General features: G+C 52.7%; 12 protein-coding genes across 12 annotated transcripts; 4 read left to right on the forward strand and 8 right to left on the reverse strand.

The window, feature by feature from the left end:
* Window positions 1-573: 573 nt before the first annotated feature.
* Window positions 574-3477, reverse strand: HMPREF1120_04857 (MADS-box transcription factor). The gene is made up of 4 exons (XM_009159004.1): window positions 2291-3477; window positions 1949-2234; window positions 1758-1892; window positions 574-1710 (listed from the first exon to the last, which is right to left on the reverse strand). The coding sequence occupies exons 2-4, from the start codon at window positions 2192-2194 to the stop codon at window positions 1462-1464; spliced, it is 630 nt and encodes a 209-aa protein (XP_009157252.1). The 5' UTR covers window positions 2195-2234; window positions 2291-3477; the 3' UTR covers window positions 574-1461.
* Window positions 3478-4155: 678 nt separating this feature from the next.
* HMPREF1120_04858 (2,3-dihydro-2,3-dihydroxybenzoate dehydrogenase) lies at window positions 4156-6136 on the reverse strand. The gene is made up of 2 exons (XM_009159005.1): window positions 6113-6136; window positions 4156-6045 (listed from the first exon to the last, which is right to left on the reverse strand). The coding sequence occupies exon 2, from the start codon at window positions 5576-5578 to the stop codon at window positions 4769-4771; it is 810 nt and encodes a 269-aa protein (XP_009157253.1). The 5' UTR covers window positions 5579-6045; window positions 6113-6136; the 3' UTR covers window positions 4156-4768.
* Window positions 6056-7886, reverse strand: HMPREF1120_04859 (uncharacterized protein). Its single transcript, XM_009159006.1, has 2 exons — window positions 7109-7886; window positions 6056-7033 (listed from the first exon to the last, which is right to left on the reverse strand). Exons 1-2 carry the CDS (start codon window positions 7272-7274, stop codon window positions 6531-6533), a joined length of 669 nt encoding a protein of 222 aa, XP_009157254.1. The 5' UTR covers window positions 7275-7886; the 3' UTR covers window positions 6056-6530.
* A 68-nt stretch (window positions 7887-7954) lies between these two features.
* Window positions 7955-10080, reverse strand: HMPREF1120_04860 (uncharacterized protein). The gene is made up of 2 exons (XM_009159007.1): window positions 9716-10080; window positions 7955-9658 (listed from the first exon to the last, which is right to left on the reverse strand). Exons 1-2 carry the CDS (start codon window positions 9791-9793, stop codon window positions 8513-8515), a joined length of 1224 nt encoding a protein of 407 aa, XP_009157255.1. The 5' UTR covers window positions 9794-10080; the 3' UTR covers window positions 7955-8512.
* Window positions 10081-10161: 81 nt separating this feature from the next.
* On the reverse strand, window positions 10162-12310 carry HMPREF1120_04861 (uncharacterized protein). The gene has a single exon (XM_009159008.1). The coding sequence runs from the start codon at window positions 11970-11972 to the stop codon at window positions 10497-10499; it is 1476 nt and encodes a 491-aa protein (XP_009157256.1). The 5' UTR covers window positions 11973-12310; the 3' UTR covers window positions 10162-10496.
* A 14-nt stretch (window positions 12311-12324) lies between these two features.
* Window positions 12325-15872, forward strand: HMPREF1120_04862 (uncharacterized protein). The gene is made up of 2 exons (XM_009159009.1): window positions 12325-13395; window positions 13447-15872. Exons 1-2 carry the CDS (start codon window positions 12994-12996, stop codon window positions 15493-15495), a joined length of 2451 nt encoding a protein of 816 aa, XP_009157257.1. The 5' UTR covers window positions 12325-12993; the 3' UTR covers window positions 15496-15872.
* A 41-nt stretch (window positions 15873-15913) lies between these two features.
* On the forward strand, window positions 15914-17938 carry HMPREF1120_04863 (uncharacterized protein). The gene is made up of 3 exons (XM_009159010.1): window positions 15914-16511; window positions 16592-16665; window positions 16733-17938. Exons 1-3 carry the CDS (start codon window positions 16286-16288, stop codon window positions 17459-17461), a joined length of 1029 nt encoding a protein of 342 aa, XP_009157258.1. The 5' UTR covers window positions 15914-16285; the 3' UTR covers window positions 17462-17938.
* On the reverse strand, window positions 17564-19383 carry HMPREF1120_04864 (uncharacterized protein). Its single transcript, XM_009159011.1, has 2 exons — window positions 19113-19383; window positions 17564-19041 (listed from the first exon to the last, which is right to left on the reverse strand). The coding sequence occupies exons 1-2, from the start codon at window positions 19131-19133 to the stop codon at window positions 18478-18480; spliced, it is 585 nt and encodes a 194-aa protein (XP_009157259.1). The 5' UTR covers window positions 19134-19383; the 3' UTR covers window positions 17564-18477.
* A 364-nt stretch (window positions 19384-19747) lies between these two features.
* HMPREF1120_04865 (uncharacterized protein) lies at window positions 19748-20789 on the reverse strand (the record flags this gene model as incomplete). Its single annotated transcript, XM_009159012.1, has 3 exons — window positions 19748-20411; window positions 20466-20537; window positions 20588-20789. The coding sequence occupies 3 exons, from the start codon at window positions 20787-20789 to the stop codon at window positions 19819-19821; spliced, it is 867 nt and encodes a 288-aa protein (XP_009157260.1). The 3' UTR covers window positions 19748-19818.
* A 1148-nt stretch (window positions 20790-21937) lies between these two features.
* Window positions 21938-22698, forward strand: HMPREF1120_04866 (uncharacterized protein; the record flags this gene model as incomplete). Its single annotated transcript, XM_009159013.1, has 3 exons — window positions 21938-22073; window positions 22130-22500; window positions 22570-22698. 3 exons carry the CDS (start codon window positions 21938-21940, stop codon window positions 22696-22698), a joined length of 636 nt encoding a protein of 211 aa, XP_009157261.1.
* An 802-nt stretch (window positions 22699-23500) lies between these two features.
* HMPREF1120_04867 (50S ribosomal protein L17) lies at window positions 23501-25005 on the forward strand. Its single transcript, XM_009159014.1, has 2 exons — window positions 23501-24021; window positions 24118-25005. The coding sequence occupies exons 1-2, from the start codon at window positions 23812-23814 to the stop codon at window positions 24589-24591; spliced, it is 684 nt and encodes a 227-aa protein (XP_009157262.1). The 5' UTR covers window positions 23501-23811; the 3' UTR covers window positions 24592-25005.
* HMPREF1120_04868 (translation initiation factor eIF-2B beta subunit) lies at window positions 23709-26851 on the reverse strand. The gene is made up of 3 exons (XM_009159015.1): window positions 26368-26851; window positions 24104-26312; window positions 23709-24038 (listed from the first exon to the last, which is right to left on the reverse strand). Exons 1-2 carry the CDS (start codon window positions 26463-26465, stop codon window positions 24995-24997), a joined length of 1416 nt encoding a protein of 471 aa, XP_009157263.1. The 5' UTR covers window positions 26466-26851; the 3' UTR covers window positions 23709-24038; window positions 24104-24994.
* Window positions 26852-27229: the final 378 nt, after the last annotated feature.

Consider the following 27229-nt stretch of genomic DNA (forward strand, 5'->3'; position numbering starts at 1 on the left):
CGACCTACTTTTGGTGGGAACCACATACAAAATAGTCGTAGCTTTAATGTACTATAACTTCTAATATTACTATAGTATAGTATAAATTTTATTCTTTATACTATAACTTTAGCTAATTTAGAATAACTTTCATATAGAAATTTCTTTAGTAGCTATCATAGTATACTACTTCTTTAGTAGTTTAACTTTTAAAACTAGGTCTCTACTTTTTCGTGTTTTTCCCATAGAAATTTCCGATTTTTCGCAAAAATACGAGAAAAAAAATATTATAACTAAGATATAGAGAGAAGAAGAGTAGCTATTAAGAAGTTTTATATATAAAAGTTATTCTAATATATATAAAGTTTTAAGTTTACTTTCTAAAACTTATATTACGTTACTAGATACGCTAGAATACGTTACTAAAAACTGCTGTTTTTGCGGTAAAAGTGGCGAGTGACGATGACTTTTGTCACCGTGCTGTACATACCCTCCATTCGGAACCTAGGCACCATAGTAATAAAAGGGACGGTAGTAAGTAGGTTTGTTAGGTAACTAGTTAGTAGGTACATTTAGGTAACTAAATCGAGGTAGTCGTCTGCAAAGTATAACTATAACTAATACTACTTACCTGAATGCAAGTTTTGTCAGTATCGGACCCGGTAGCTACTGTACAGTACGTCCACCATTGCTGCCAGGAACATATAGGCGGCTTCACAACCTGAAGCTCGAAGCACCTCTTGCCAGGAGCAAACCATCAGAAAAGCCGGGGAGATCGTGCACTTTCGCTGACCACAAGCAGTTTGTACTCGGGTGCAGTTATGCTTGGCTGGCAGCAACCAACCTGAAAGCCAAAGAAGAAAATGTTCAGGGAAAGCGGGCTGGCATCTCCAAAGAATCTTATCCTTGCAAAAGAAGGTCGCACGCATGTGTCCCAGACCAAGGTCTAGACTTTGAGCGCAATCGCAGTCGACTACTACGAGAACCAGGCTCATGTCAACACAAAGAAACAACGTCTTATTAATATCCCTCAAAACAAGTTGGAATAGAGACTGAAGTGCTCGTATGAATCTGGGTTTTTCCTTTCTGGCATTTTCATCGCCCTAGAGTATGATATGGTCATGGTTCCCACAGACTTTGTTCTTTCGTCTTCGTCTTCGTCTTTGCCCACTTTATCCCCCGCCCAGACGTCAAACAGGACGAACCACACAAAGAGCAGAAGAGCATAATGGATGCCACCCATGGTGACAACCGAAGCATCCCAGATCTGGTCATGCATTCAGTGCCACAGCAGGTGGAAAGTTAGAAATGCCGACCCTGAGCAGGAGTCGGGAGTTGAGTAGATGAAGGCCTGCAAGATTGCCACCAGACAGCACTTGCAAATCAAAAAGCCCGCCATCACCATTGGAATGTCGCAAGCTGCATTAGCGCTAACCTCCGCACTTCAAAGGGTATCATTATGTGGAGAGAGTTTCGTGTTCATTATGCGCGTTGATGCTGTGGCATTTGTGGCATGCCTGCATACTGCCCGCTCTGATTCTGCTGTTGCAGCTGTTGGTAGTACAAGGCTTGTTGTTGTTGTTCCTGGGTCATGTAACCACCATGAGCAGCAGGGCGAGGCATACCAGCAGCAGCTGGAGGCATCTGAGGGACGTCATCGGGAGAAGCGACATCATCACCGGCGTCAACACCATTTTCGTTGCCAGACGGTTCTGGGGCATTCAAGCACGCCTATTGATCGTTAGGATCCGACTCCGCCAGAGGAAAAGCGCACTTACCTGAATCAGGTTCTTGCCTTCTGCCTTGGTGACGAGAGGTTGAAGCTTGGGGGTGGTGAAGGTGTAGACCAGGCCGGTCTCGGAAACAACGAGAAGCAAGACTTGAGTTCCAGTAAGGACCGACAACTCGTATGCCTGCGACAAGGTCAGTCTAATGTGCGGCAATCTTTGTGGGATCAGAGACAACCGACCTTCTTCATAATACCAGCCTTTCTCTTAGAGAATGTGATGTGACGCCGGGACTTGTCTTGGATGAACTTGATCTCGATCTTTCTGCGCTCCCGCCCTCCCTTTTCATCATCGTCATCATCATCATCGCCCGCCATGGAGGCTCTTGGCCGCTTGGTTCCGCGTGAGTCGACACCATTGCCAGCCAGGTCGTCGCCAGGAGAAGGTTGGTCAATGCCAGTCGCGGAGGGATCGGTAATGTCCGCCATAATATATTATCGAGGATGACTCGAGTATGCAGATGTGTGCCTAAATAAGTAAGGCGTCAATAGACGGATGTGGAAGTAAGCGGACGAGATGGGTACCTTTTTTGGAAAATATTCAGGTTGGACCTAGGGGGCCAGGCGCGCTTCGTGACGAGGCCTACTATCGCAGTGACGGTCAGTGAATGGTCGGCCTACTGAAGCAGTGAATGACAACAGTATGCGACACGCCTGGTTTGCTCAAGGATGGAATTCACAGAGAGTCGACATTATTCGAGGTGGGACGCGTGAAGAGCAGGTCACAATCACATACGCGAAACGAGGGTAGTTGGGCGAGCGCACGCGCGCAGTCGCAGGGTGGATTGCGCAAAAGGAAATCCGGGGCTTGACAAATCGTCAATGGATCCAGATCAAGCTTTTGTGGATGAAAAGGATGTGCAACAGTCAGACTGCAATGGGATAGGAGTGGGTTTGGAAGACAGAGGAAGTAACCTCTTTCTGTATGGCCGGCTGGTGGGAGTGGAAGGTCGGGGGCAGAAGAAAGAGAAAAGGGTTTGGTGTTGTTTTGGGCCGGGGAAGAGGCAGAGGCGGACGGATGATTGAGAGGCCCGCACTGGCAGCCTTCGGCAAAACCCAGAGGCGAAGGGAAGGGAACGGCGGGAACAAAGCCAGTTTTCGTTAGTGCAGGTGATAGTGAAGGGCAGCAACTGGCAGCGGAGGACTCGGAGGGAGGCAGCCGGCGGTGATCCCTGAGTCAAAAATTATTGATTGGGGGCGCCCGTGGACGCCCCGTGCAGTGGGTTGCAATTGACTCGCAGGTGCCACCAGGGCAGTCTTTAGGTGGGAGGAGTGACCACGAGGGGCGATGCACGGGCTGACGACGCCTGGAGGGGTCGCCAAAAGGGGGCTGATTGTAGTGGCTGGGGGCCATCCTCAGCTGGGGCGCTGTGGCTCGGCCAGTCACAGCGAGCTCTGCCAGCACCATAGAACCAGCAACTCCACTGCATGATTCTTCAAAAGATGTGCCGCTAAACTTCCCCTCAGGCTTCTGGTGCGGTCGAACTGCCTCAATGCCAAGGAGTACTTCGACACTGCTGCGCGTCCGGAAAGTCCAGGTATCATGTCTCTTGGGAGTCGCGACCGAGATGGGCATGTCATATTCACGTGTTGCAACAGGCAAGTTGTTGGGTAATCGTCGAGTTCGATGAAAGAGGAAAGGGCACGACCAACAACAGACTTGAAATGATTGACTTGTGACACGACGTACCGTGAAGGGTCAGAAAGCAGGGTCCAGCAGGCAGGGTCGACTGGCAGACTGGAGACAGGCACAAGTTCCAGGGACCGTCCGCAAGGGGAAAGCCGTTGAGAGCGTAATAAGGGAATATGCGACCGGATGGATTTGGTAGATGTTGGTCGGAATTGTACTGCTGATGGTCGCACCGGGCGCTCGACTGATTGACGGAGAGAGGAACTGAATGTGGACGAGAGAGGAAAGGGAGTCGGAAAGGGCATAGCGGCAGCTGCCTGCCTTTTGTAGACTGAGGGCTCTGGGCAGCGAGTGGCAGCCACGGGGGCTTGCTGGCCCTGATTGGCTTGCGCTTTTCCTCAGCGGATCATCCTTTCCCCGACCGTCCGGAGACCCATCCAGCCTGCACACACCACTGGCCAGCCAGACACTAACGACGACGCCGGCGAAGGGCTAGATGCTTGGTCCCTCCAGTGGCATGTTTCTTGAACCACTGGCCATTGCGGCACCAACTTGAACGGGCCTCTAGTGCCTCCAATGCACTCTAAAAGAAGCCATCATCGAACTATCGCACACTACTGCGCACTTGGTGTCTGTCAATTCCGTCCGAGTCTTGCTGGACCCAATCCTCGACTCGTAATATGCATTGTACGGTACATTCGAGTCGCTGAACGCCTGAAACCCTCTGGAGTCGCGGCAAAGAAGCCCTGCAGTGTTTCTGCACAAAAATACCTACACATGGCTTCAACTCTGCTTATCGGAGAATTACAGGACCAGCGCTGCAAGATGACCAGGAACTTGAACCTTTCTTTGACTCTTCCGAAGATGATCCGCGGGCCAGCGTGGTTTTACTATGTACGTTGTAGAGCTACTCTGGTCTTGTTTGTCCCTAACACTGGTTCTGCCCCCTGTCGACGAGACATGCTCGTCCTCCCTCGCAAGCCGTTCGATAATGATGCTGCGAGGTCCTAGGCAAAAAAAGACCCTGTTTCTTAGTGCAGACCCATGGTTGCTAGTTGCGGCTTAGCAACGGGCCCTAAGCCTTCCGGCCAGAGTTCATCAACACTGCCAACCATGGACAAGCAATGTTGCACACGTCTCCACGACGCTCCACGTCTCTCCATCCTTAGATAACCGTAACAGACGGAGACTGGGGAAAGGACACATCCCATCTGGGAGGCCAGCTGGGATCAGATGGGATAGTCTTACGCGAAAAAGTCCATCCGGCTGGGAAGAATGTGACCCTCACCCCGCAAAACCTCCTCCGTAATACTGTAGGTAGGTCATGATTTGAAGCTGCCTGGTGCTGTGAGGCATGAGAGCTTCCACATGGACTAGGGGGGAATTTCTTTGCCTGCCCAATCCCAGCACTTGCCACGGCCGCTCTCTTGCAAGTTCAAGACAACGTCGAGCAGTCTCTCTGCGCTGAACTCTGGAGTGAACAGCTTTTCTTTGGGCGTGCTGCTCCAGAACTGCTCGCTCAGCCCCGTCCTGACGGTGCCAGGATGTAGGCCGATGCACATGGCATTTGCCGCGCACTTCATTTGCAGGTAGATATCGGTGGACTTGACGAACTGGTTGAGGCCAGCCTTGGAAGACCGGTAACTGTACCATCCACCGAGGCGATTGTCGCTTATTGATCCCACTCTGGCGCTCATCAGAGCCAGGACGGCCGGATCCGGCAGGTGACGGTGATGCTTCAACGTGCTCGACTTTGGCGGCAGAAATTGACAGAGATGTTTCACCAGCATCATGGGCGCCAATAAATTCAGCGTCAGGGTCTGCAGAGCCGTGTCATACTCGATCTTGTCTGGTGCCTTCTCCGGGACAAGCATCCCCGGGATGACGAGGCCCAGTCGTAGATGGGCATCCTTGTCCTTCTGCTTGTCGTTATATCGTCCTTTGCAGTATCTGGCCAATGTGGATATGGAATTTTCCGACAGGACATCACATTCTTGCACATCAAGCCGAGATGCTTGCCCTTCGCTCAGCTGCAGTCCCGAGACAAGTCTCTCTTTAGTACCGCCCACGTCGGATCGCGTGGTTGCAACAATGGGAATGCTGGGTGGCAGAGTCTTGAGGAGCTGACGAGTCAGCGCGAAACCGATACCTCTGGAAGACGGTGTCACTAGAGTCCAGGCCATTATGCTTGCTCCTGATAATTTGGACCGGTGTTCTTGATCGTTAAGCCCGTGTTTTCCTGTATCACATCGTTATTCTCGTCGTTCTGTCGAGCAGGCCTGCCCCGCCCTGATCAATGCGCATTGAACAGTGTCCAAAAACATGTGGTTTTGTCATGACATGGTAGACATGCACGTTCAACGAAGCAACGAGGTTAGGTTCACTGATAATTGTCCCTTAAGTACTACATACAGATCATAAGTTATAGCAGGACTGCAGGCACGATACTCTAACGCGCCCGAGCCAATGCACATCGCGCTAGGATCTCCGGGGATAGTGATGATGTCGACGATCATTTTATATAATTTCCGGCAGCGGCAGTGGTTCAAGTTCGGGGTTCTCCATGATCAGGTGTTCGGGTTCCTGGATAATTAACCCTTCCTCTTCCACCAGTACCATCAATCTGCTGGTTCAATACTAGTAATGAGTACTACTGGTGAGCCCGGATTAGTACCTGGTATTGCACTCGTGCTACATGTGGCTACAATACAACTTACAATGTAAATGGAAATCGTTCTCAATGAGCACATAGGCCTTGTGCCTTCAAATTGTATCATGTCACAATCTTAGCGCACAAGGTGTTCAAGCGTCCTGGTACAGGCCTTGATGACACGATTTCGCTCATTGTTTGCATTCATCTTGTATTGACGACCCGCTTGCTATGCTTCCTAACGACCAAACTTCCGAACCAATTTCTATAGTCATAGCAAATGACTCCATGCTAGAATGGAACCAAATCACGACTGATATGCTCAAAAGTGACTCTGTCTATATCGTCGACGGGAGTACATCTCTTTGGAATGCACTCTGTGATCTGAGCAATTCCCACCGTGGCTGATACATCAGCCAACAGCGGGGAGAAAATCCACAAAGTAAGGGGGGCATCTTCCAACACTTGCTTCCACGGCGTGTCGTTTAGATGGGTCCGAAGCCCCTCTTCTCATCGATCAGCCTGTATCGTTCCTTCTCTTTGCGGTCCTTGATCAAGCACAAGGCGGCCAATAGAAGCATCATGTCAACCGCGACAAAGCCAAAGAAGGTTGTGAAAACGATATCCAAGAATCTGTTGGCAAAGACACCGAGCGGGGCCATGCAAGGGCCGAGCCGTGCAGCGGTCGCGGCACTGGTGCAAGTCGCATCCTTGACGAAAAGCGCTGGATTGCTGTAGCCACAGCATTGAAACTTGGCTTGCAGCAGGGTAATTGTGGCCTCTGGTTGCGCATTCCAGATCGGAGCGAGGTTCTTGTGCATTTCTAAGGTGGAGAACCAGATGGCCAGTCCAATGCCGAGCGTCATGGTCGCGGCGATGATGACACCCCAGGCGTGGAGTTTGAGAAACATGCGGTTCGACTTGAGGAACATTGCGGGAATCGAGAGTAGAAATGTGATGAACATGACTACAGAGTTGGCCATGCTGGCTGTAGAGATAAAATGTCTGTTAGCTACAGCTCCATCGGAGGTAGACAAGAGGGGTTCAGAGAAGGGGACTTTACCTGTTAGTGGACAGTGATCGAGTAGCAAGTTGGATGCAATGTTGTCCACATTCGTGTTATTCTTCATGTTTGACTCTGTAAAGAGTGGGATGAATAGGTGTAGTCCGGCACAGCCGAGGAAGGCAATGTCGAAGGCAATGAAGACGAGGAGGATCTTGTTCGCCATCTTGGAGTTGACCGCGGGTCAAGCAGTACTCTGTGGTCGCAAGAATAAGAACAGATCGATTTTGCTTCTGTTGAGTTTACGATCCGCTTGCTGCGAATGTGTTCGAGATTGGGAATAGCGAGACCTGCTCGGGAAAGGTTGCGGTTGTGCGCCGGGCGCAAAAGAGTGAACGGTGAAATGCGGTTTTCAAGAAGAGAATTAGAGAGCGTTGAGTCAAAGGAGTGAGGAGGATGATGAGGATGAGAAGGAACGCAACAAATACGACGACCACGGCGACGACGACAGTATGCAAAACGCAGGCATTAGGAGGTCGAAACGGTGTCAGAAGGGCATTTTGATGCGTGGTTGGCGGTGTTGGAGCATTGACGCGACAAAAGGGGCCAGTTCCTGTTTGAGGTCGTTTCAGGTATACTCCACTGAGAGGGCCGTTCTGCTGCCATCGTTGATAACCTCACCTGACGGACTGAGTCTGGCCACTGCAGGAGTCGTGCTGCCATCGCCTGGTCCGTCAAAGACGGTTGACACCGTGTACTGTAGCTACATGGATAACAGGAGCTGGGGCATGTGGCCATGAGTTGCATAGATCTCTGCATTTGCGGGAGCGAGGTCGTGATGGGCGCAGGCGGAGAACGGGAATTGTGACACGGGAGGTCTGCTTAGTAAGTTTCTGAAATAGCCAGCCACGTGAATGTGTCATGTGATTAGAGAGGAATTACCTAGGTACTATTTCCGCCTTCCCTCATTGTAGCCATGCTGAAGTACCTGGTAGTACCGGTAGTAGAAATGAAAACGAAGTACATACAAAAGTACATCATTATACACGCTTGGTGTGTCTGTACCACATGTTGACGGAGAGTGGCGACCAACAAGAATTATGCTGCATACTTGAAGGGCACATCTTTCCACAACCTCCAAAGACGCCCTAGATCACAACAATTTCCCCCTCTTATTGTACATTATGTATAGTCATCCCACCAGTAGATGCTCTTCCCTCAATGCGTCAATGACAACTAGCACGTCCGGTTCCGTAAGAGCTCCAATGCCCAATGATCGCACAGGTGCTGCCAGTATGCAATAGCCAAGCCATCACCACAGGCAGAGCACATTGGCGGAGAGAGCGCTTTCGCCCTCCAAAAAATTCATGCAATCATCACTCATGATGTGGTAGGTCCTGGTCTTGGGCTCAACTGATCCCGCGCCCAATGGAGGACATGTCGGAACATGACAAGTCATCCATGCTAGGCTGGGTGCTGCGTAATCACGGCTACAGGCCAGCGCAGATGGTCTTGCCACCTCTCGGGTAGTAACTCCTTCACAGTTTCGAGCATATATCGAGCCCACCCAGTTATAAACCAAGTATCGGAATCATCGGATTCTGCCCAGTATATCAGAACGCAATAATGCGCGAGTATGATCATGGCCTCGGGTTGCTTCTCGCTCAACAGATCGAGAAACTTAGGTGAGAGGTTGAGCGGCCAAACGAAAGTGGCGAGAACGATGCCCTCGCTTCGTTGTTTGAGTAGCGATGCTTGTACGAAGGTGCTGAGCAGCGAGTGAATGGCCAGGTCGTATGCTTGAGCAATCTCATTGTCATGCTCAGGAGAACTGCATATCCGGAACAGTTTGGTGATCTGATCAGTATCAGGGAAAATATATGCTGCTGCCAGCTCGATATGTGCCATTTCGTCCAGCAATGGTTTCAGAAAGCTATTTCGGATAGTCTCCGAATGGAGGTTCAGCACCGTGTGTGCACCGCGGAGAAGGTAGAACCAGTGTAGCACATCAGTTGCGAGGTCTTTCGGGGTGTCCTTTGGAGTGTCCTTCGCACTGGACGCAAAGGTGAGGATGATAAGTAGGCAGGAGAATGCAAACATTGCGTGACAGTTAGTCTCATCCACATGCGCAAGTGTATCCTGGAACTCGGAGAGGCCGATGCTCTGGTGAGCCGTCCCGATAAGCTCATAGTCCGCCTTTTGTTCCGGGTGAACATAGGCCAGATGGAATGCTGCTACAGCCAGAATGCCACGCAAGAGGAAATGGTGCTTGAAACCTAGTTTCACGGCATGCACTTGCCACAGCGCGAGTGCTTCGGCGGTATGGGCATTTGCGAGGTCGGGGGCGACGACGCTCGTGAAGTGGTGCATTAATTTCAAATCGGTGATGTCGAGTTCTGTTGTTTTCTTGGTGCTGACCAAATCAGGCTGCTGGAAAGGGTCAATCGTGGCTTGCGACGGCGTCCTCCTACCGACGGACGCGGACTGACAAGACTGCTGCTGGCTGTCGACATTGTTGCTGGGCGATATGCTCGCGCCAGGAGAAAGCGAAAAATCACAAAAGATCTGCCGACGCTCGCAATTCGAGCATTTTGGGTGGACCTCGTCGCACTGTGGCGGTGTCAGCGAACAAAACAGAGCGCAATGCTCGCATTGGAGACCACTGACCTTGATACGCCGGACCTTGCACTGACTGCATCCGTTCTTCGACTTCGTATGGGAGCGCCGCTGGCCCTTGGGCGGCATCAGAATTGTGCCTTCTTCAAGAGATAGTCAAGATGACGGTTCATCACATTTGTCAAAGCCTCGTGACAGCCGATAAGAAATTGTTTCACTAGTACTGTCGTATGGTTTGGGGGAATGACAGGAAGAAAGGGATGGACGGCAGATTCAAGGTTAACGCCGGTAACGTGCCATTGAAGCTTTGATCAGATCAGATCAGATCAGACTCCCCAGAATTCGCGACGCGGTCGAGGCGATGGTAATGAAAATACCTAGGTAACAACAGGGATAGGAATAGGAATACTACTAGCAGTAGATGTGGTTATTACCTAAATATTCATAAATATTTGTGCCCACTGCGACGGCACATTGAACCCAAGGCTGCAGCCTGGCGAGGATTACCTAACTCCAAAGTGGCCACGTAGGTGGCTGCTACTACAAATGTTGTAACTCACTCAGCTGTGAGCGCTGCTCAGCCATTGGCACCGCAGGGAACTTGAACGGTATACATATCTACTAGATACCTTTCTGGTAGTAGACAAGTAATCCGCGTATCGGTAGTACAACTGGACCACAGCTTTGCGTCCGCATTCTCGGCTCGTGGAATACCCAAAGCAGGTAGTCATTCGAAACTTCAAATATGGATTTATATCAAGTGTTGATCTTATCGAGAAACAGCTATAATCAGCTCGCCCCATGTGGCCAGTCTCGCCTACTAAGTGGTAGATCACCAGTTCTTTGGTCTGCGTGCCTTGTTCTCGCGTTGCCTTTTCTCCTTCAACACACTTCTCCTCCTCAGCTTCCATGCTCGATTGTTGTCTCCGCGGTTTTGCCAAAACTTCTTCTCGAACTCGCTCTGCTTTCGAGACGGCGTCTCCATGAGATGTTTCTGGGCATCCAGAGCCGCAGCAGAAGCGGCATCATCGTCTGCGCCGTCCTCGTCCTCGTCCTCGTCCTCCTCCAGTTCCTCATCACCGGGCAAGCCAGAACTGCCATAGCTGTTGAACCGACTTGGGTAGGCCGTGTCCGGCGTGGGTGCTCCGCTCCGCAGACCTCTAAAGCGCATATCCTGTAAACTGAACGGCGTGCCCGGGATGCTAGCGCCTTCATCGACATCCTCCTCATTGCTCGCTTGAAAAAATGAGAAGGTGGTTGCAACTTCTAGAGATGGTTTCGCCACATCCTGGGAAGCGGGCTTGTTCGGCTTTTTGAACAGCGCTTCAAGAGGATGGACTTCAGCTGGGGCGGCGGGCTCCGGATCGCTTGCTACAACCGAAGGTACTTTGTCATCCTCCGCCGTGCTGACACTGGTAGAGTCGTCCGAATCGGAATCAGAAGAGGATCCAGAACTGCTTGTTTCATCCTCATCTTGGCCGCCGACTACTTCATCTTCTTCATCAGAGGACGAGGTAGAGGTGGAGGTGGAAGCAGCCGACGAGCTCCCGGAGGAGTGGGCGTTATCTTCATGAGTGCTGACCTGCCGCAGAAGCACCTCTCTCTTCATCTGAGCCCGCCCGCTTTCAGCTTCAACGACCTCGCCCGACTCATCAACCCAGCCGCGTCCCTCGACATATTCCAATTGCCTTTTAGCACCTGTAGTGCCATCCTGTCGGAGGAAGGACGGCTGTATTGTAGCATGCTCAAATTCGTGTACCACATGCTGCCCGGAACCTTTCTTAGCCTTCACCTTCTTCCCCGACTCGGCCTTGTTCGGAGGCAACTTCGTTCGAAATAGAAGTTCATTCTTGTCTGTGTACTTGGAAGTGGAGGACGAAACCCTCCCCTTGGTCTTTTTCCCTGCCTTGACAGGGTTGGCCTCTGTCCAGCCACGCTTGACTTTGCGATCTGAGGGCAGCTCGTGACCTGCGAGGACATTGCGGTCCTTCTTGGCTGGATTTGCGCTGATGGCAGATCTTCGTTTGGGCGGTTCCTCTGTTGGCGACTCTAGCCGCCTGCGTTTGTTCGGCCGCGCTTCATCGATTTTGATCTTCCTCCCCTTCAGGATAGCTCCATTCAGTTTCTTCTTGATTTTTTCTGCTTCCATCGTGGGCAGCTCGAGGTAGCCGTAGCTATTCTCCGGAAATGTTTGGATCGTGTGATACGACACACCAGAGACCTGATCGAGTAAACGCGGGCCGACCACTGCTTGGAGGAGATCAGGGGTGAAAGGAGTGATATGTAGTCGCATCGAGGCCGCCGTCATGGCCTGTCAACGTCTCGTCTTCTGGCAGTGGAAAAAAGGACGGTAACGAGCCAGTTGCGGCTGTTGTTTGTATCCTAAAACATGTAGACAACAATTAAACATACTGTAATGGACGATGCTTTTTTCATCTTAGGGACTTTTGGCTAGTGGTTCAGCCACGGAGGGGCGCCAAAATGCCAGTTCACCAGCGCCGGGTGCAGGGTTTCTGCTCTCTCCTCGGGCGACCAGCCACCGCGGGGCCCAAAAGGCTTAGGAGGCCGGCAACCGAAGCCATCTGAGCTTCTACACTTTTATAGCCTATAGCCTGTGTTGAAACCAGGCTATTAACAATTATTAAATAACATCCTCCTTGTACTATCCTAACCGCTTCACAGTATTCTTATTGCTTTTTGTCTGTTGGCGGGTTTGCTGTTCCATGTCCTTATCGGTCCCGTTCGGCTGCAATACCCTTGCATGGCCCTTCAGAGGGTGGTGATCGTTGCTCACGTACCCACATTATTACCCACAGACTACGTTGGGTAGTCACTGTACGCACAGGCACTGGAGAATAGCTTTCAAGTACACGACGTCGTTGCAGGGGAACTTTGGCGGACTTTCCCTCTAGGCTGTTGCCCTGGCTTGCCCAGTGCAGCCGATTGCGTAGGGAACCGGCTCGGTCTGAACTTCGTTTACATGGCTACTCCTACCACCATCACCACCACCACCACCACCATATGAATCTTCATCCACAAAATCATTTTACATCATCTAGCCTGTATTTCCTGGTGACTTGCCTGCGACGTCTCTAACCCCCTGTCCCTCTCTCAAATAGCCGATACTCCCGTGAAGTCCGGAGTGTGCCGTCGCTCCTCCACAATAGCATCGCTGCGACAACTCCCACAAACCAAAGAAGTCATTGTATCGACAAAACCGGCCCTCCTCGTTCTCCGAACCAGAAGGCAGTTGGAAAATGTGGCGATAATGTGCTGAACTAGCGCGGGTAAGCAGCAGGAGGTTATCCCAACATCCAGAGAGTCCCAAAATGGGCAACACGCAAACCAAAGAAGCACGTGGGCAGGGCTCCGCTGGCTTGAGAGCTGGCGGCAGCGCCAGCCCAGCTGCACGGCCAGATGCACAAGGCAGCAATTCGGAGCCATCCCTTCGGACCGTGTACTCCTCTCGTCAACAACGTAGAGGAAGTCGACCCGACTTCTCGTTCCTCGGCATTGGCAGCAACAGTGATCAAGATGCCTCAGCGCTCGAGGCCAGGCGAGAGACGAAGCAGGAGAGGGAGGCGAGGAAGGCAGAGAAAGAAAGAATAGCAAGGCTCAAAGAGCGCGAGCGTAGCATGAAGGAAGAACATGTCGACGGAGGTTACCTTGTGACTCAGGGCGTCTACGTTGGCGCGGAGGACTTCAACAAAGGCATCGTCCGTCAACTTATGGTGAGGCATCCTGCTGATTACGACCGCGACACCCGACTGACCTCTAGCTAGATTGAGCGCCGATTGGGCCCCTTTTGGAGGGGGCTGAATGACTACTCGGACTCATGGGCAGAACATCAACTTATGGCTGCCGCCAGAGGCATGCCGATTCCTCCCGCCGATGTCGTGCCTCCTGAGCTCGAATATCGGCTCACTAAGAGGACTACGAAAGAGAAGACCAAAGACTCGTCCTTGAAGAGTTCGACTATTCCCATCGGTCCCAGGTCGCAGTCATTTCAATCAGATAGTTCGGCACGCCTATCGCCCGCTCCTAACTCGCTGCCGCTTCCTTCACCCACTTTGGCTCCGCCTTCAGGTTCTCCAAACATCAGCAGCTTCAGGACCCGGGCTAAAACGTTAGCCTCCTTGACCACGTCGTCCAGAACGAATTCGCAGACCGACATGACGCCTCGAGAGTTTCAATTGCCCCCAGATCCCTTCGTCAACGGTCAGCCGATCGAGGTATATCTGTATAAGGATGCAATCGAATGCCCGATATGCTTTCTCTACTACCCTCCGTACCTCAACACCACTCGATGTTGTGAGCAGCCGATCTGTTCGGAATGTTTTGTTCAAATCAAACGCCCGGACCCACACCCTCCGGAACATGAGCAGCCCGACCCCAATGCTCCCCCTGTTTCCGACGCCGAGCGGGAAGCACAAGGGGAAGGACTTCTTGTCTCTGAAATTGCGACATGTCCGTATTGCAAGACCCCAGACTTTGGGATCACTTATACCCCTCCGCCTTTCCGAAGAGGGCTGACATACGGCACCGGGTCTCAACCATATCAGGTTATGTCGGCCATGTCCTCCCAAACCTCCATCTCCTCAGGAAACCTGTCTCCAGGGCCAGGCCGAAGGCGCGGGACATCTCTTTCTGCAAATGCCCCTGAAGTTATCACCACGGACAAGATCCGCCCGGATTGGGCGACGAAACTGGCAGCCGCTCGTGCTCACGCGGCGCGACGATCTGCCGCTGCTACTGCTTTGCACACTGCAGCATATCTGATGAATGGACAGGGCAATGAGTCTCGAGGCTTTTCGAGTTTCGGCCGACGCAATATGCTCAGACGAGCTACATTGGACAGCGCAGAGAACGGACCCAGCTCGCATTTGAACGCGCTAGCGGTGTTGGCCGAAAGGCAAGCTGCGCGGCACCAGGAGCAAACAAGTGCAGACTCGCGGAATCCATTCCTACCACCACCTCGTAATAGCAGTTCTCGCAGGAGCCGAATGGATGACCTGGAAGAGATGATGATGATGGAAGCCATTCGGCTGAGCCTGGCATCCGAAGAGGAACGGCGGAGGAAAGAGGAGAAGGAAGCACGCAAAGAAGCAAAGAAAAAAGAAAAAGAGAGTAAAAAAGCCGAAAAAGCCGCCCGGAAAAACAGTCTATTCACTCTGAATTCCAACGCTAGCAACGGTGACGGATCTAGCAGTCTGCTGGAGAGGTCTCGCAGTAACCTATCGCTAGGCCTCGAAGATGAACCCCCGGCCGGCAAGGGCAAGGCTGTGGAGCGGAGCGAAAGTCCCTCGTCACAACAACCTGGGACTGAAGAGGAGACGCCCCGGCCATCCTACGTTCCCGGTTTGTCACTCTCTGGTACCAGCCAGGAATCGGTTGCCTCTTCGATCCCGGTTCCTCTTGCAGCCGAACCGTTTCGCCGGTCGCATCTGCGACAGATGTCCACTGCCTCATCTGCGTCTTCGTCGTTCGTTGACTCTGGCCCAACGGACGGGTTCGCTGGTTCCGGAACCCCGCCTCCGGGAAGCCTTGAGCCTATGTTTAATTTCAGGAGTCTCGCTGCTATGATCGGTGAAGATGAGAAAGCTGAGAGCAGCACGCATGTAGAACATGTCGAAAGAAAGCAGTCAACCGCGGGGCCTCATAACGACCAGGAAGCGACACCCTCGGACATGCCGGGGGAGGTTGCAGAAGCCAGGAATTCGAGCCCCGAAGGAACGTTGGACTCCAGCTTAGGAAGGGATGAAGAAAGTGACATTGGACCGGAAAAGGGCAAGAGCATCTTGCCAATTGCCGAAGCTGTCGCTGATGTATAAAAGCGCAAAGATTGTTGGGCCAACTGCAAAACCAGTGACCGTGACCTGCTTGAGGCGAGAAATGGGCTCAGTCTGCGTCATGCCCGTTGGTCCCTTGGTGGCCGAGCAACAAACTCGCAACAAGATCATGGAGGTCGGTTCTGGCTTTCGTCGTGGCTGTAGGAGACTGATTTGGGACAATGTACATGCGAGTCTGGCGGTCTTTCCTGAATGGTGTCCCACCACGTTGGTGGAGGAGAGAGCATAGCTGCATGGAACAGCTTGGAGTCCCGGAGGAACTGAGTCCACATTATCAAGAATGAAATGACATGTCCAAGACAATTTCTGATATACATCATTAGAAACTTGAAGCACTGCTTGCTGTTTTGACATTGTAAGTGGTACTAGTAGGTGTGAGCGCTGCTTCAGGTTCAAGTCGGTCTGCACGTGAAAACGTACAACTATCGAGCGGTGATTGGTTCACCACGACGCGACATTTCATCTCCGGCCTGGCCCTGAACCAGAACTTGAACTTGAAGCGACCTGCAATTTGAAGTTCAGGTGATTGCTTGCTTTGCTCACTCACCACTATAGACTCAGCTGCTTTGATTTCGAGCCCGGATTCTTTGGAAGACGTGGTTGAGGCGCGCAGTCTTGAACCCTACACTCCCCACAAAGGCTGCGTCGAACCCTCGCTGTCACTTCCGTTGCCGCATGGACGAATTGTAGATCTGCGATCACCCGACAGCCTCGTGTCCACTTCGCCCACTCCGAACTACAACTGTTTGCTACAGCAAACTTGAACGCGGAAATGGCCTCGGACGCGCCTCTATCTGCCAGATCGTCTCTCGGAACGTCGAGCGTACAAGCCCAGAGCACCGTTTCTAGCACTCTTCCCACCTCCCTCCCGTCGGCCTCGAGAAGAACGTCGACCCAAATGCTGCCTCCGCCTCTTCCGCATAACAACAGTCTACCAAGCTCGCCGCGACCGACGCAGGCTACCATGACAGACAACGCGGGCGTAGGCCTTGGGCCAGGTGAGCGAAAGACGAGACAAAAACAAAAGAGTGTGTGACAAGAAACTGGAATGAATCCTGACCATATATCCGAATCCCAGGCCCAATTAGGCATCCGCGACCTCTGACTGCGGCGGAACTACACCTCGAGTTGGAAAAGGAGCAAGAGAGCATTGTGAGAGAGCTCCCCTCAAAGATCCAGTTGCAATAGCATAGTACCTAGCTGACAGGAGGACTGCAAGGTCAATCGCCTCACTCGCGAACTGTCGGCTTTGCGAGCCCAGACGGCGTCTGTGGCATCCACCACCTCTTCCACCTCTGAGAGCCACTTCTTCTCCGGCAACGACCCGTACTTGTCGACCACGGGCACATCCACGACAATCATCCCGACGGCAGCCCGGCGGCATCGATCGTCCTCGAACCTGTCGACTCGCTCCACCCGGTCCATCAGAGACACGTTGGCTAATGCCTCCAGCACCAGTGTGTCGGGAGTTGCTGCACCCCGCGACCAAAGCGTGCAGGCCAGCGCTCGTCCCAGTATCGAGCTCAGTCGCCCGGACGTCAGTCGGCAGAACTCGACATCGGCCTCGGGCTTCCGTGCTACTAGTGGCTCAATGACCTCGTCGCCGCACATGAGCCAGAGTGGTGGTGGTGGTTACGGCGGCTACTCGTACTCGCACCGTGGTTCGGTGTCGTCCAATGCCAATGCCCCTAACCTCTCCAATTCGGGTGGTGCTGGTGGTGCAGAACAACCACCATTGTCCTATTACTCGGTCCCTCGCAGCCCCAGTGTCGTTTCGAGTGCCAGGTTGGAAGAGGCCGCTCTTCAGCGTGCAGAGCTCGAGGCCGTCAAGCGAGAGAACGAGTTGCTGAAGGCCCGGGTCAAGGAGCTGGAGAAGAGCCTTCAGAAGGCGAACGCGAACGACACCACAACTGCTGGCTCTGTTCTGTCGCCGCCCACAGGCTCGTGACGTATTTGGGCTTGAACCTAGCGCGCTGTCTATTGCATGCGGGGGCCTAGTGTTCTACCGCTACCCGCAAGAAGCGCAACAGCAGCGGACGAACTACGATTAATGATGAACTAAGGAATGAATACAAAGATTGACGAGCGAAGTGATGACTACGTATGCAGGCCTCCGAGTTTGCCTGGGAGACAAAGGAATTGGAACGGAGAGACGCGCGCATGGTGTTGTATGGAGTCTGCTTTTCATAGAATTTCCTTTTTTCAGCCATGATTTTGCTCAAGAAAAGCCGGGGAGGATATGAAACACAATGATATGAACTTGGGTTGGGCTGTACCCTTTCAAATTTCTGTCTCTTCTTAAAAGGCGAGAGACCAGCACTCGGTCAAGCCGGCCTTACTCTAGTATCATCACGACGTGGCAGACGCTCTGGAGGCGGATATAGAAACCATCCAAGAACCCCTTTAGGACCCTGCAAACTATGACCGCCACGCCCATGACAACATCCCCATGTGATGCTTGTCCTCGCATGTCGCCCTTCCTGCTTTTCTCTGATGGCCTGTTCTGTTTCACTCCAGAACCGCCGGCGATTGAGAGAGCTTCCTCGTTTATGCTTCAAAACCCAGCCTTGCATGCTTTCTAGCGGCTCGTGAAGAGGGTATGTCATGTTAAATGACAAGCTCTCGTTGTTTGCGACGCAGCACAAATGCCATGTACGGCACCTAAGCAGTTCTCTGCTGTGCCAGCCATTGGTCATATGGCCAACCGAAACAAATGGCAAGGCCCGCAAATTAGCGGAGTGTCTGCACGGTGGCGGCAAGGATCGGAGTCATAGTTATCCGCTGTGCATGCCCGGGTATGAGGCGTTTTTATAGTCGCAGGGTGTCCGGCGATGCCGCAATATGGACTGAATGTTGATTGAAACTGGTCAGAACCATTGCCGGAAGGGCAGTTTGAGAAGACGATCGTGTTATGGCGGGGGAGTGCATTGATTCACAATAGCAACAGTCAGGGTGGGCCATTCATCACAATTCCAGCAATCGCTTTTCTCTAGTTGGTGTTTGGTCCTTGACCTTATCCTCCGCTGCAGTCAACGTTTTGTCGGTCTCACGGGCGACGGCATCTTTGACTTTCCCGGTTTCGTGGGCGATGGCATTCTTCACCAATTCCGCTTCACGCGCAACGGTATCCTTCACCTTCTCGGTCCCAGCAGTGACGGTATCTTTGACCCTCTGCTCCAACTCTCTGGCCTTGAACTCCAGCTCGTGGGCGGATTCGGAAGACTTGACTTTGCGCCATGCAGCGACCACTTGCTCCTCCAGCAGAGCACGCTTCTCGGCCCAATCCGTCTCCTGGAAGTTGTGGACCAGCTTTTCAATCTCGGTGTTCCAACGGTCCTTGAGCTCCTCGGCGAGTCCTGCTTTGCGAACTTCGTATGCTGGCGGGTCTGGTAGCTCGGGCGGAGGATCGACAGCCGAGTTGAGCAGTGTCGCTGACTGCGAGACTAACGTTCGCTGGACACTTCGGTTCGCGCGGTGGACGTAGAGCGAGTAATAGAGAATGGAATAGGTCAAGGTCAGACCGCCGAGCTATTTAGTACCGAAACGTGTTAGGTTCGGACCAGGACTATGCAAGGTGAAGTAGAGCAGGCAAAACGTACAAATCCCGTGGTGAAGCCCATCTTGGTCCGTCTGAGCTCAATGCTCCCGGACTCGTTTTCTCCAACCCACTTGGGATCGGGTAATGTCTTCCGCGATCACCGGGTATTTGTTGAATGATAAACGACGATAAGTAAAGTTAGGTAGAGGGATTGAGGACCTGTTCTTGTTGAGGATAAGCGAGCGTAGAAGAGACTTCGAATTGTAAGCTGTAAGGTGGGAGTTGGGATTGGAATTCAGGATAAATATCCGCCAGGCCGACGAGAGCTTCCGTGCAAAAAGACATGTTCAAGGCATGTTCTCACTGCAGCCCCAGGTCGTCACACTTCCGGCTCACTTGCCTGTTTTGGCGCATTAAGTCGCTACTTCGTTATACGCTGCTAGTAGTACACTCGTTCACACTCTTCATCAGATATACACAATAGAACGACCCGATATGTCTCGCATTCACGGTTGGTATTACTTTATATGACTAGAATCCACGTCTTGAAGGCGATGAGCATCGGATATCTAAAAGGAGTGCATTTTTATTGACTAGAAGCAACTATCGTCATCCCCTCCTTCATCTTGCCAACTAGCATACAGTTTTGAGCAGCAGACCAAGCTCACTTGGGCCAGCGCTGCATCATGACCCTGTCTCCCTTCTCCTTCACAGAGAGTCTCTTGTCATGGCTGGTCAAAAGCCCGGGTTTCTGGGATGGCGCTACTTTAAGCGCTGGCTGCGGTTTGTTCCATTGGCTTCTCCCAGTTGACAGCTCGGACCGATGCACGAGCTCGCTTCTTCACTTGGTTGCGACGCCAGGCGAGGAAGACAGCAGCAACAGCAATGGCGACACCAGCCACAACTCCGACAACGATGCCTGCGATAGCACCTCCAGAGAGATCCGAGGAAGACTTGTGCTCCTTCTCGGGTACAGCTGAGCTCGCAGATGCGGCTGATGCGCCAGATGCTGAAGTCGCAGTCGCGGTGGCAGCGTTGGGGGCAGCGCTGGTGCTGGAGGCAGAAGCATCGTCACCATCGTCATTGTCAGAGACGGTGTAGTCGTCAATGGTGGCGTTGAAGCAGGGGACCTGGTAAGTGAAAGCGCTGGTTGGGACATAAGTAATGTCTGCACAGGCATAGAAGGTTTGGTTCTGGTTGGTGTCGAAGTCCGAGATGTATTTGATTTGCACGGTTGCATTGGAGCCAGCCTCGACATCAGCGGGCGGGTTAGGAAGAGGATAACATTGATGTCCCTCATCCAGGGATGGAATCCTCGTTGAGGCAATCACTGTCTGGAAGTCATCGTTGGAAGTTGGGTCTAATCATTCTGTCAGTCCACAGCAAAGGATAGTTTGAGGAGAGTTAGCCCTACTGTTTTTGTATGAGACGGCAACTTGGATTCCGAAAGCTTCATCTTGTGCAACCAAGGCGATTTGGCCGTTCACTAGGAATTGTCAGCACACCACATCAAACCGTCCAGAGTCAAAGACATACGCAGTGGAAACTGAGTTCGGTTGTTCGGGGGAGACGCTGTTCCACAGGGCGCACTGTTGTCGTGATCTGCGTCCCAGATACGGTCGTCGGGCCACAGAAATGCAACTGGGCCCATGGTCTTTGCATAGTCCTCTCCATGTGCGGCGAGGACGCTGGCACCGTAGAGGCCGGCAAGGAGGAGGACAGAGTTAGCTGCAACCATTCTTACAACTCAGGCAACTATCAAGTTGGATGTTACGGAAAGGAGAGCAAGAGATACTGCAGAGCGTCCGATTTGTGTTCAGTGTCTTCCAGCTTTTTGACCAGAGGAGCAGCCTGGGTTGTCTACTATATATCCCTGCTCGGTGTGAGCGCTCGGCATATCTCGCCACTATGCAATATTCCGCCTCGGATCATTCCGACCGGAAGAAAGGTCAGGTCTACAACATTCTAAAGGCCTGCCCAGAAAAGACCGGGGCTCAACAGCACCCGCAGGCCGGTCGAGGTATGCTTGGACGGGTGGTAGCACATGGCACTGACCCAGTTGGGGTGCGCATGTGGATACCGTTGCTGATAGAATGCTGCAGCTCCCACTGTTCATGTCACCCAAAGTCCAGAGATATCGACAGCCATAGGCTGTAAAGAAAGCCCCAGGTATTGGCAAAGGTAATAGTACAAGGGGTGGCAGCCTCGTGATCCAATGGGGCAGCGGGGCCATTGATCTAATCTGATTAGATTGACTGATCAGATGGTGGCCGGTTTCGGCAGTTGAAAAGCCATTCTGTCAGCCGATAGAAGCTCATCAGTCTAGGGCGTTTTTCATGCATGTACTTTTGGTCAGACGTTGGGTAAAGGGCAAAGTATCTGATAAGATAAATCCCTCACGCCAAGATCAAACTGCACCCTCGGTCTTCCGCGCTGTGCTTCTGATTCGTGCTTGTGGACAACATCTTCCCGCTCTCGTCGACCCGAGCATGGCAACCCGCGTTCCGTGTCTCGTTGGGACGTTCCAAGGCTGTTATGCTTGTTCATTCTAGCCAAAGCTCAGCCGAAAAGCTTTCTATCCTACAATGCGGACCCTTTCCATGCCCCATAAGAGCAAACCAAGACGTGGGGACCCTGGTTCAATAGCTCACATGGATAGCCAGCAACCCAGTTCCACTCACTTTCCCTTGCATGCCGGTTGCGGCTTGTGCTTCTGTATTGATGAAACGGTAGGGTTTCTTTTTCTTTTAAAAAGGTATATTTAAGAGCCAACCCGTTCCTCTGGTCCTGCTTCGCACTCCCAGTCCAACCTTCGTTGAAGATTCAACTTGTTGTTGCCACCTCATCCCAGGTCTTTACCGTCGCTCGTTACCTTGCTCTTTCAAGATGCGCACTTCAGTCATTGCTCTTGCGGCTCTCGGCGCTGCTACCGCCAGTGCTTCGTTTGTCTATCCTGATGCTGTTCCTCTCCACCGGCGTCAGGGGCCAGGTACTCCGGAATACGAGTGCCATGCCAACTGCGGTGAGCAACAAGAAATCTTTCGTCATCTCTCGAATCTTTTTCTGATATCTGGTAAGGCGGTGTGATTGTGGACGGTCGCCAGGAAAACTACTGCACTTCCGAAGACTACAAGACCAAGCTCGCTGCGTGTCTCGATTGCGCGCTCCCGTATGACATCTGGCAATACTACGGCACCAGCGTGACAAAGGCCGCGCAGGCTTGCGGTGATGATGCAACTCCGCACCCAGGCACGGCGAGCAGCAGCAGCAGTGAAGCTCCAGCCCCGACATCAAGCGCCGCTCCAAGTTCAAACGTCGCTCCCACTTCAAGCGCTCCAGGGTCCTCCGCTGCTACGCACAATGACGCTGCATCCTCCTCTGCATCATCTCAGGGGGCCGCGACCACCGCTGCTACATCATCTGCTACTGGCTGGGACACTGCTACCAAGGTACGTATTAGCCCTGACACTCTTTCATGGCTTCTAATCCGCACATACTGACGAGGATCGCTGCGTCAGCCGACCGGAAGCTCGACTGCTTCTGGCACAGCTCCCGTCGCAACATATACCGGTGCTGCGGCCCAAGTTATTATGTCCGGACTCCTGGCTGTCCTTCCTGCCGGAGCCATGGCTGCGGGCTTGGCTTAAGCTCGAGTAGAATGCTGCTGTAACACGTCAGATCTCGACTTTGAAATCAGCAGACAGGAATGAGAGAACGTCTGAGCGTCCAGATGGGTGGAGAGAGACGACGACAAAGTACACTGCTATTCTAATGGATCCCCAGCTTTTGGCGGACTATTTGTAATCGACCCAAAATGCCATGGTACTGTATATAATAATTCTTTAACAGGTTAATACAGAGACCAAAATACCTAGGTACCTCCTCGGAATTACACTAGCTGGGTCTTGAGTAGAACATATCACGTTAGGCCATAGCAAGCAAATAGCTTCTATACCTTTTCCAGGATTGGCCCTAACGCTGTCTTCGCTATCTTCGCTGGATGCTCTGGCCCGAAAGTTCGCTGTATACGTATTTTGGTAACTGGAGGTCCATATATTCGTTACGAGGAAGGCAATGTCTTCCCGGTTTCATACGGTGGCATCGCCGTTCTCTCAAGTGACCGCCTTTATTGGCCCGCTGGCCGCCTCGGTTGAAGTAACAAAGCCACTCTAGTGATTCTTCATACTTCGAAGCAGTGATGCCGCCGATTCATTTGAGATAGAGCTCCAAGTACCACTACTGCACACCAAAGCAGAGTAGCTGTACCGTCGTTCACTATTTAAGGTAGGTACCTACTAGCAGTACGTATGAGCCTACCTACCCAGTAGGTAGCTAGATAGGCAAGGCTGAGATGGACAGGAGATGAATCTTGGCGCCCAGCCTTGGGGGAAACTTTGCAATGATTGGAGGAATGCCGCCGCGAATGAAGTTGGAGCAAGCTGCGCCGGAGCGGAACTGGTAGTAATAGTAGAATTGCAGTGCTGCAATCAACTGTACAGTTGTACTACTAACCACTGTTATATATCAACAACAAAAGGACCCGTCAGCTACAACCAAGCAGGTACAGGATACTCAGGCTCGGCGCTCTGCACGTAGCAGGCGATCATTGTCAAACCACCAACCAACTCCGCCGCAGTTGGTTCACTGGGCCAAAAATATTTCCTCCAAGTCGCCTGGAACCATCCCCATCGCCGACCGCGCAATCGACGGCGGCACACCAGACTCCCCTGTCCAGAGACTCTATATAACGAAACGGCAGCATGTCATCCATAAAATACCGACACTTAAGCCGGCCGTCGGCACACCGACAAGCCCTCCTCCGCAACCTAGTGACCTCCCTGATCGCCAATGAATCGATATCCACGACGTACGCAAAGGCCAAAGAAGCGCAGCGCCTCGCGGAGAAACTGATCACGCTGGGCAAGAAGAACACAAACGCCGCTCGGCAGCGGGCCAAGAGCATATTTTTCGTACGTTTGTCTAGCACCTGTTCTTACAGCTTAGCTTGCAACATACCTGTTTCCGACCCGGTGAAACAAAAAAAAGACTAACTCTTTATTCGTCAGGAACCTGAACGACACATGGACAAATTATTCACCGTGTTGCGAAAACGCTACGAACACCGACCGGGCGGGTACACGCGCGTGTTGCGGCAGGAGCCCATCCGCGACGACCAGGGCGAGTCGGCGATCCTGTCGCTGGTCGACGGGCCCCGCGACATGCGGTTCAGCATGACTGCCAAAGCGCTCGTGCGGCAACGCAAGGAAGGCCTGCCCATGCATGAACTCACGGCCGTCAATGTCCGCAAGGTCACGAGGTTTCGCGAAAACGGCGAGGACGCCCTCGAGGAAGAGGTCAAGAGGCTCGAGGCCGATATGGAGGCCCAGTCGCTGTTGGAGAAGTCCGAGTTTGAAGAGGACGGCACGGTCTACGAGTGGGTTCGTGGCGAAAAGGATCGTAGGTCGACTGCGAAGGGGAAAGAGAAGAATGGTCCCGGTCGGCTGAGGAGGCAGCGCGTCGGTGAGGATAAGGAGTTGTAAAACAAAACAAGAATAGAAATCTCGATTTGCTGGTTTTCGCTCGCGGGTCTTCTGGGTTTACCGTCCAGAATCTGGCGGCGACCCCTGTTTTTGGGGCTGTTGTTCTTTTTGTTTCCTGCCGAGTTCAATTCATGGCTCGTATTTCTATGCGTGGCTGGGCTACTCGTTTGGCGTCATTTGAATTGGAGACACTCCATTGCATGCATAAGGCGCCGGAACTTGTGCTCAGCAGACAGTGGAAGGCAGAGATGGCTGGAGTAATACATGCATCATTGGGAATAAGATGCGAGGAGCACGGGAAATCGCTGGTTTCGCAACTCTGACGATCAATGCTCCGGAGCAAGATCAGAAAATTCAGACAATTCAGTCACAGAGAACGTTTCAACCATGTCATATGAGCTACTCAGAGTTCTAAATCCTCGTCGTGATACTGCTCTCGTACCACTCGGTAGAGATAACCCGCACTCACGACGGCAGGGACCTGGTTGGTGACGAACAAGTCCACCTCCCCGGCCTCAACAAAGTCAAACAGGGGATTCCTCACCCCTGTCTCGACACCCAAGCGTAGCTCGCTATCCTGAAAGGCCACGACCTTCTGAGGATCGCCGTACTCGATCATTTTGTACGGATCATAAGGATATGCGGGGGACAACTTGTAGGTTGGAGCAACCACGAGCACAGGGACCCGGTGGAACCGGGCGGCCTTGATCACAGCTTTACTCCCTGAGGCTGCTACCAGCGAACCGTTGGTTAATACGGCGTGTGCGTCCAAGATGACCTTGGTAGCGCGAGACATGACGGCAAAGATGGCCGAGTCCGGGATCAGGATCACCGTGATACCCGCCGAAGTGAGAGGTTTTGAAAATGACTCGTTCGGCAAGTTCTCTTCATCCTCCACAGCATCATGAGCGCCAGTCAGAAGAGCGTGCGTCTTCGCATGGTTGTTGGGATATGCTTCGGCGTGGATGACGGTGAACTTGCGTTTGGACGCTGCCTTGAGCAGAAACCGCTGGACTGTCAGCGAGGACGAGTATGTAAATATTGTCTCCTGAGGATGGATCTGCTCAAGCGCGGCCGCGGAGATTTCGTCGTCTGCAGCGTTGATCTCGTCAATGATCTCCTTGATGCCCTTGATCACCTCTGGGCGAAGATTGGGCAGAATCCCTGATGCAGTCATCTGGGGTGTTGCAGTACCGCTGCGATGTGTGGGTGAATCAACGCCGGAGCTTCTCATCGTTGGATGCGAGATGATGCTGAACATGGATGTGACTGGTCTGGCGCCCCCGGGGGCTCCGGTGTGGGAACTCATCAGAGGGGGTCGTGTGGTGCCTCGTTGCGGTGATGGACTGGCGCTGGCATCTGGTCTGGCGGAAAGTCCGCCATGTATCGCCTGCAACCCGGTTCGCAGCGACTGTGACGCTCCCGCTACGCCGACAGGGTCTTGCCCTGCTTCGCTCGTAGGACTGCTTGCATCCGTAGTCATGTTGCTGGCCAGGTCGTCTTCATCCTCATCCCTGATTATCCCAAGAACTCTGCGGACGATGTTTCCCACGGCCGGTTCATGCGGAGCCGCATCTATCAGTTTCTTGCCCACGTCTGATACTCTCTGGATCAGCCTCTCCGAGTCGGCTTGCTTGGTGAGTTCGACCGTGCGCAGAAGAAGAAGGGTGGTTGCGACAGCGCATCGTTTCGAGCCCTTGATCTGCCGCCTCTTGAGTAGCCTCCAGTGTGTGTCAGTGGAGGATGCGACAAAACGAAACAGAATAATGCCCTTACGAGACCAAGACTGTGGTAGACGATTCAAGAGGCTCCGTGGACAGAACCCTTTGGAAACTGCTTAGGCCTGGCGTCAACGACGCCGTCGTTGGAGCCATCCTGCGAGCCCGCTACACGGGCGACGAAGGTGTTGGTGTTGATCAGGTCAAGAATGCCAGAGCATGCGATGACTCCTCCACGGTCGTATCTTGGGGCGCGGTGTCGAGCACTGCAGGCTTTGTTTGAGTTGCCGCAGGTTTGCTACTGCTTGTCCGTGGGATGGCCGGTATACGTGACGTTGCCGTCAGCGGAGTGCTGCTGTTGTTCTTGGGCTGTTACCACTGGGCAGGAAAAAGTTGTGTATGTTGCTTGACGAGTGCCGATTGAGTGGGACTTCAACTATTTTATTACTTCGATCACTGCAATAATGCAGTTTGTACCACGCGCGGGGCGTGTTCGCTGGTGCTGCTGACTAAGTACTGGACACCAATAATCGCGGCCAGATCCGAATCATCAGACCAGATCCGATTATTGCCAGTTACTAGTAGGTAGCTGCCACGGGCAGAGTTGGAGTGCTCAGGCTGTGCTGCGTACAACTGTGCCAGCCTCCGGTCACTACTCCCGGCAGAGCCCTCTCCCGCTACTACTACTACGTGCAGTGCATCAGAGTGATCCGACCTTTGTCTCTGCGTTTCCTCGCTTAAGAGCTTCTATTATTGCTTCATCGAACTACCTCCAACACCCTCATCGACCTCACTTGTATATGGAGACGCCAACGGCTGGTCTGACTATGTGACCGTGAACTTGGAACTGCTTGTTTCCCTCGGTCCTGTTGTACCTTGCCTGGCACCCCACCTCCCCCCGGAGATGCTCTCGTCAGAGA

Source organism: Exophiala dermatitidis (assembly GCF_000230625.1).
Source record: "Exophiala dermatitidis NIH/UT8656 unplaced genomic scaffold supercont1.4, whole genome shotgun sequence".
Classification (NCBI taxonomy): Eukaryota; Fungi; Ascomycota; class Eurotiomycetes; order Chaetothyriales; family Herpotrichiellaceae; genus Exophiala; species Exophiala dermatitidis.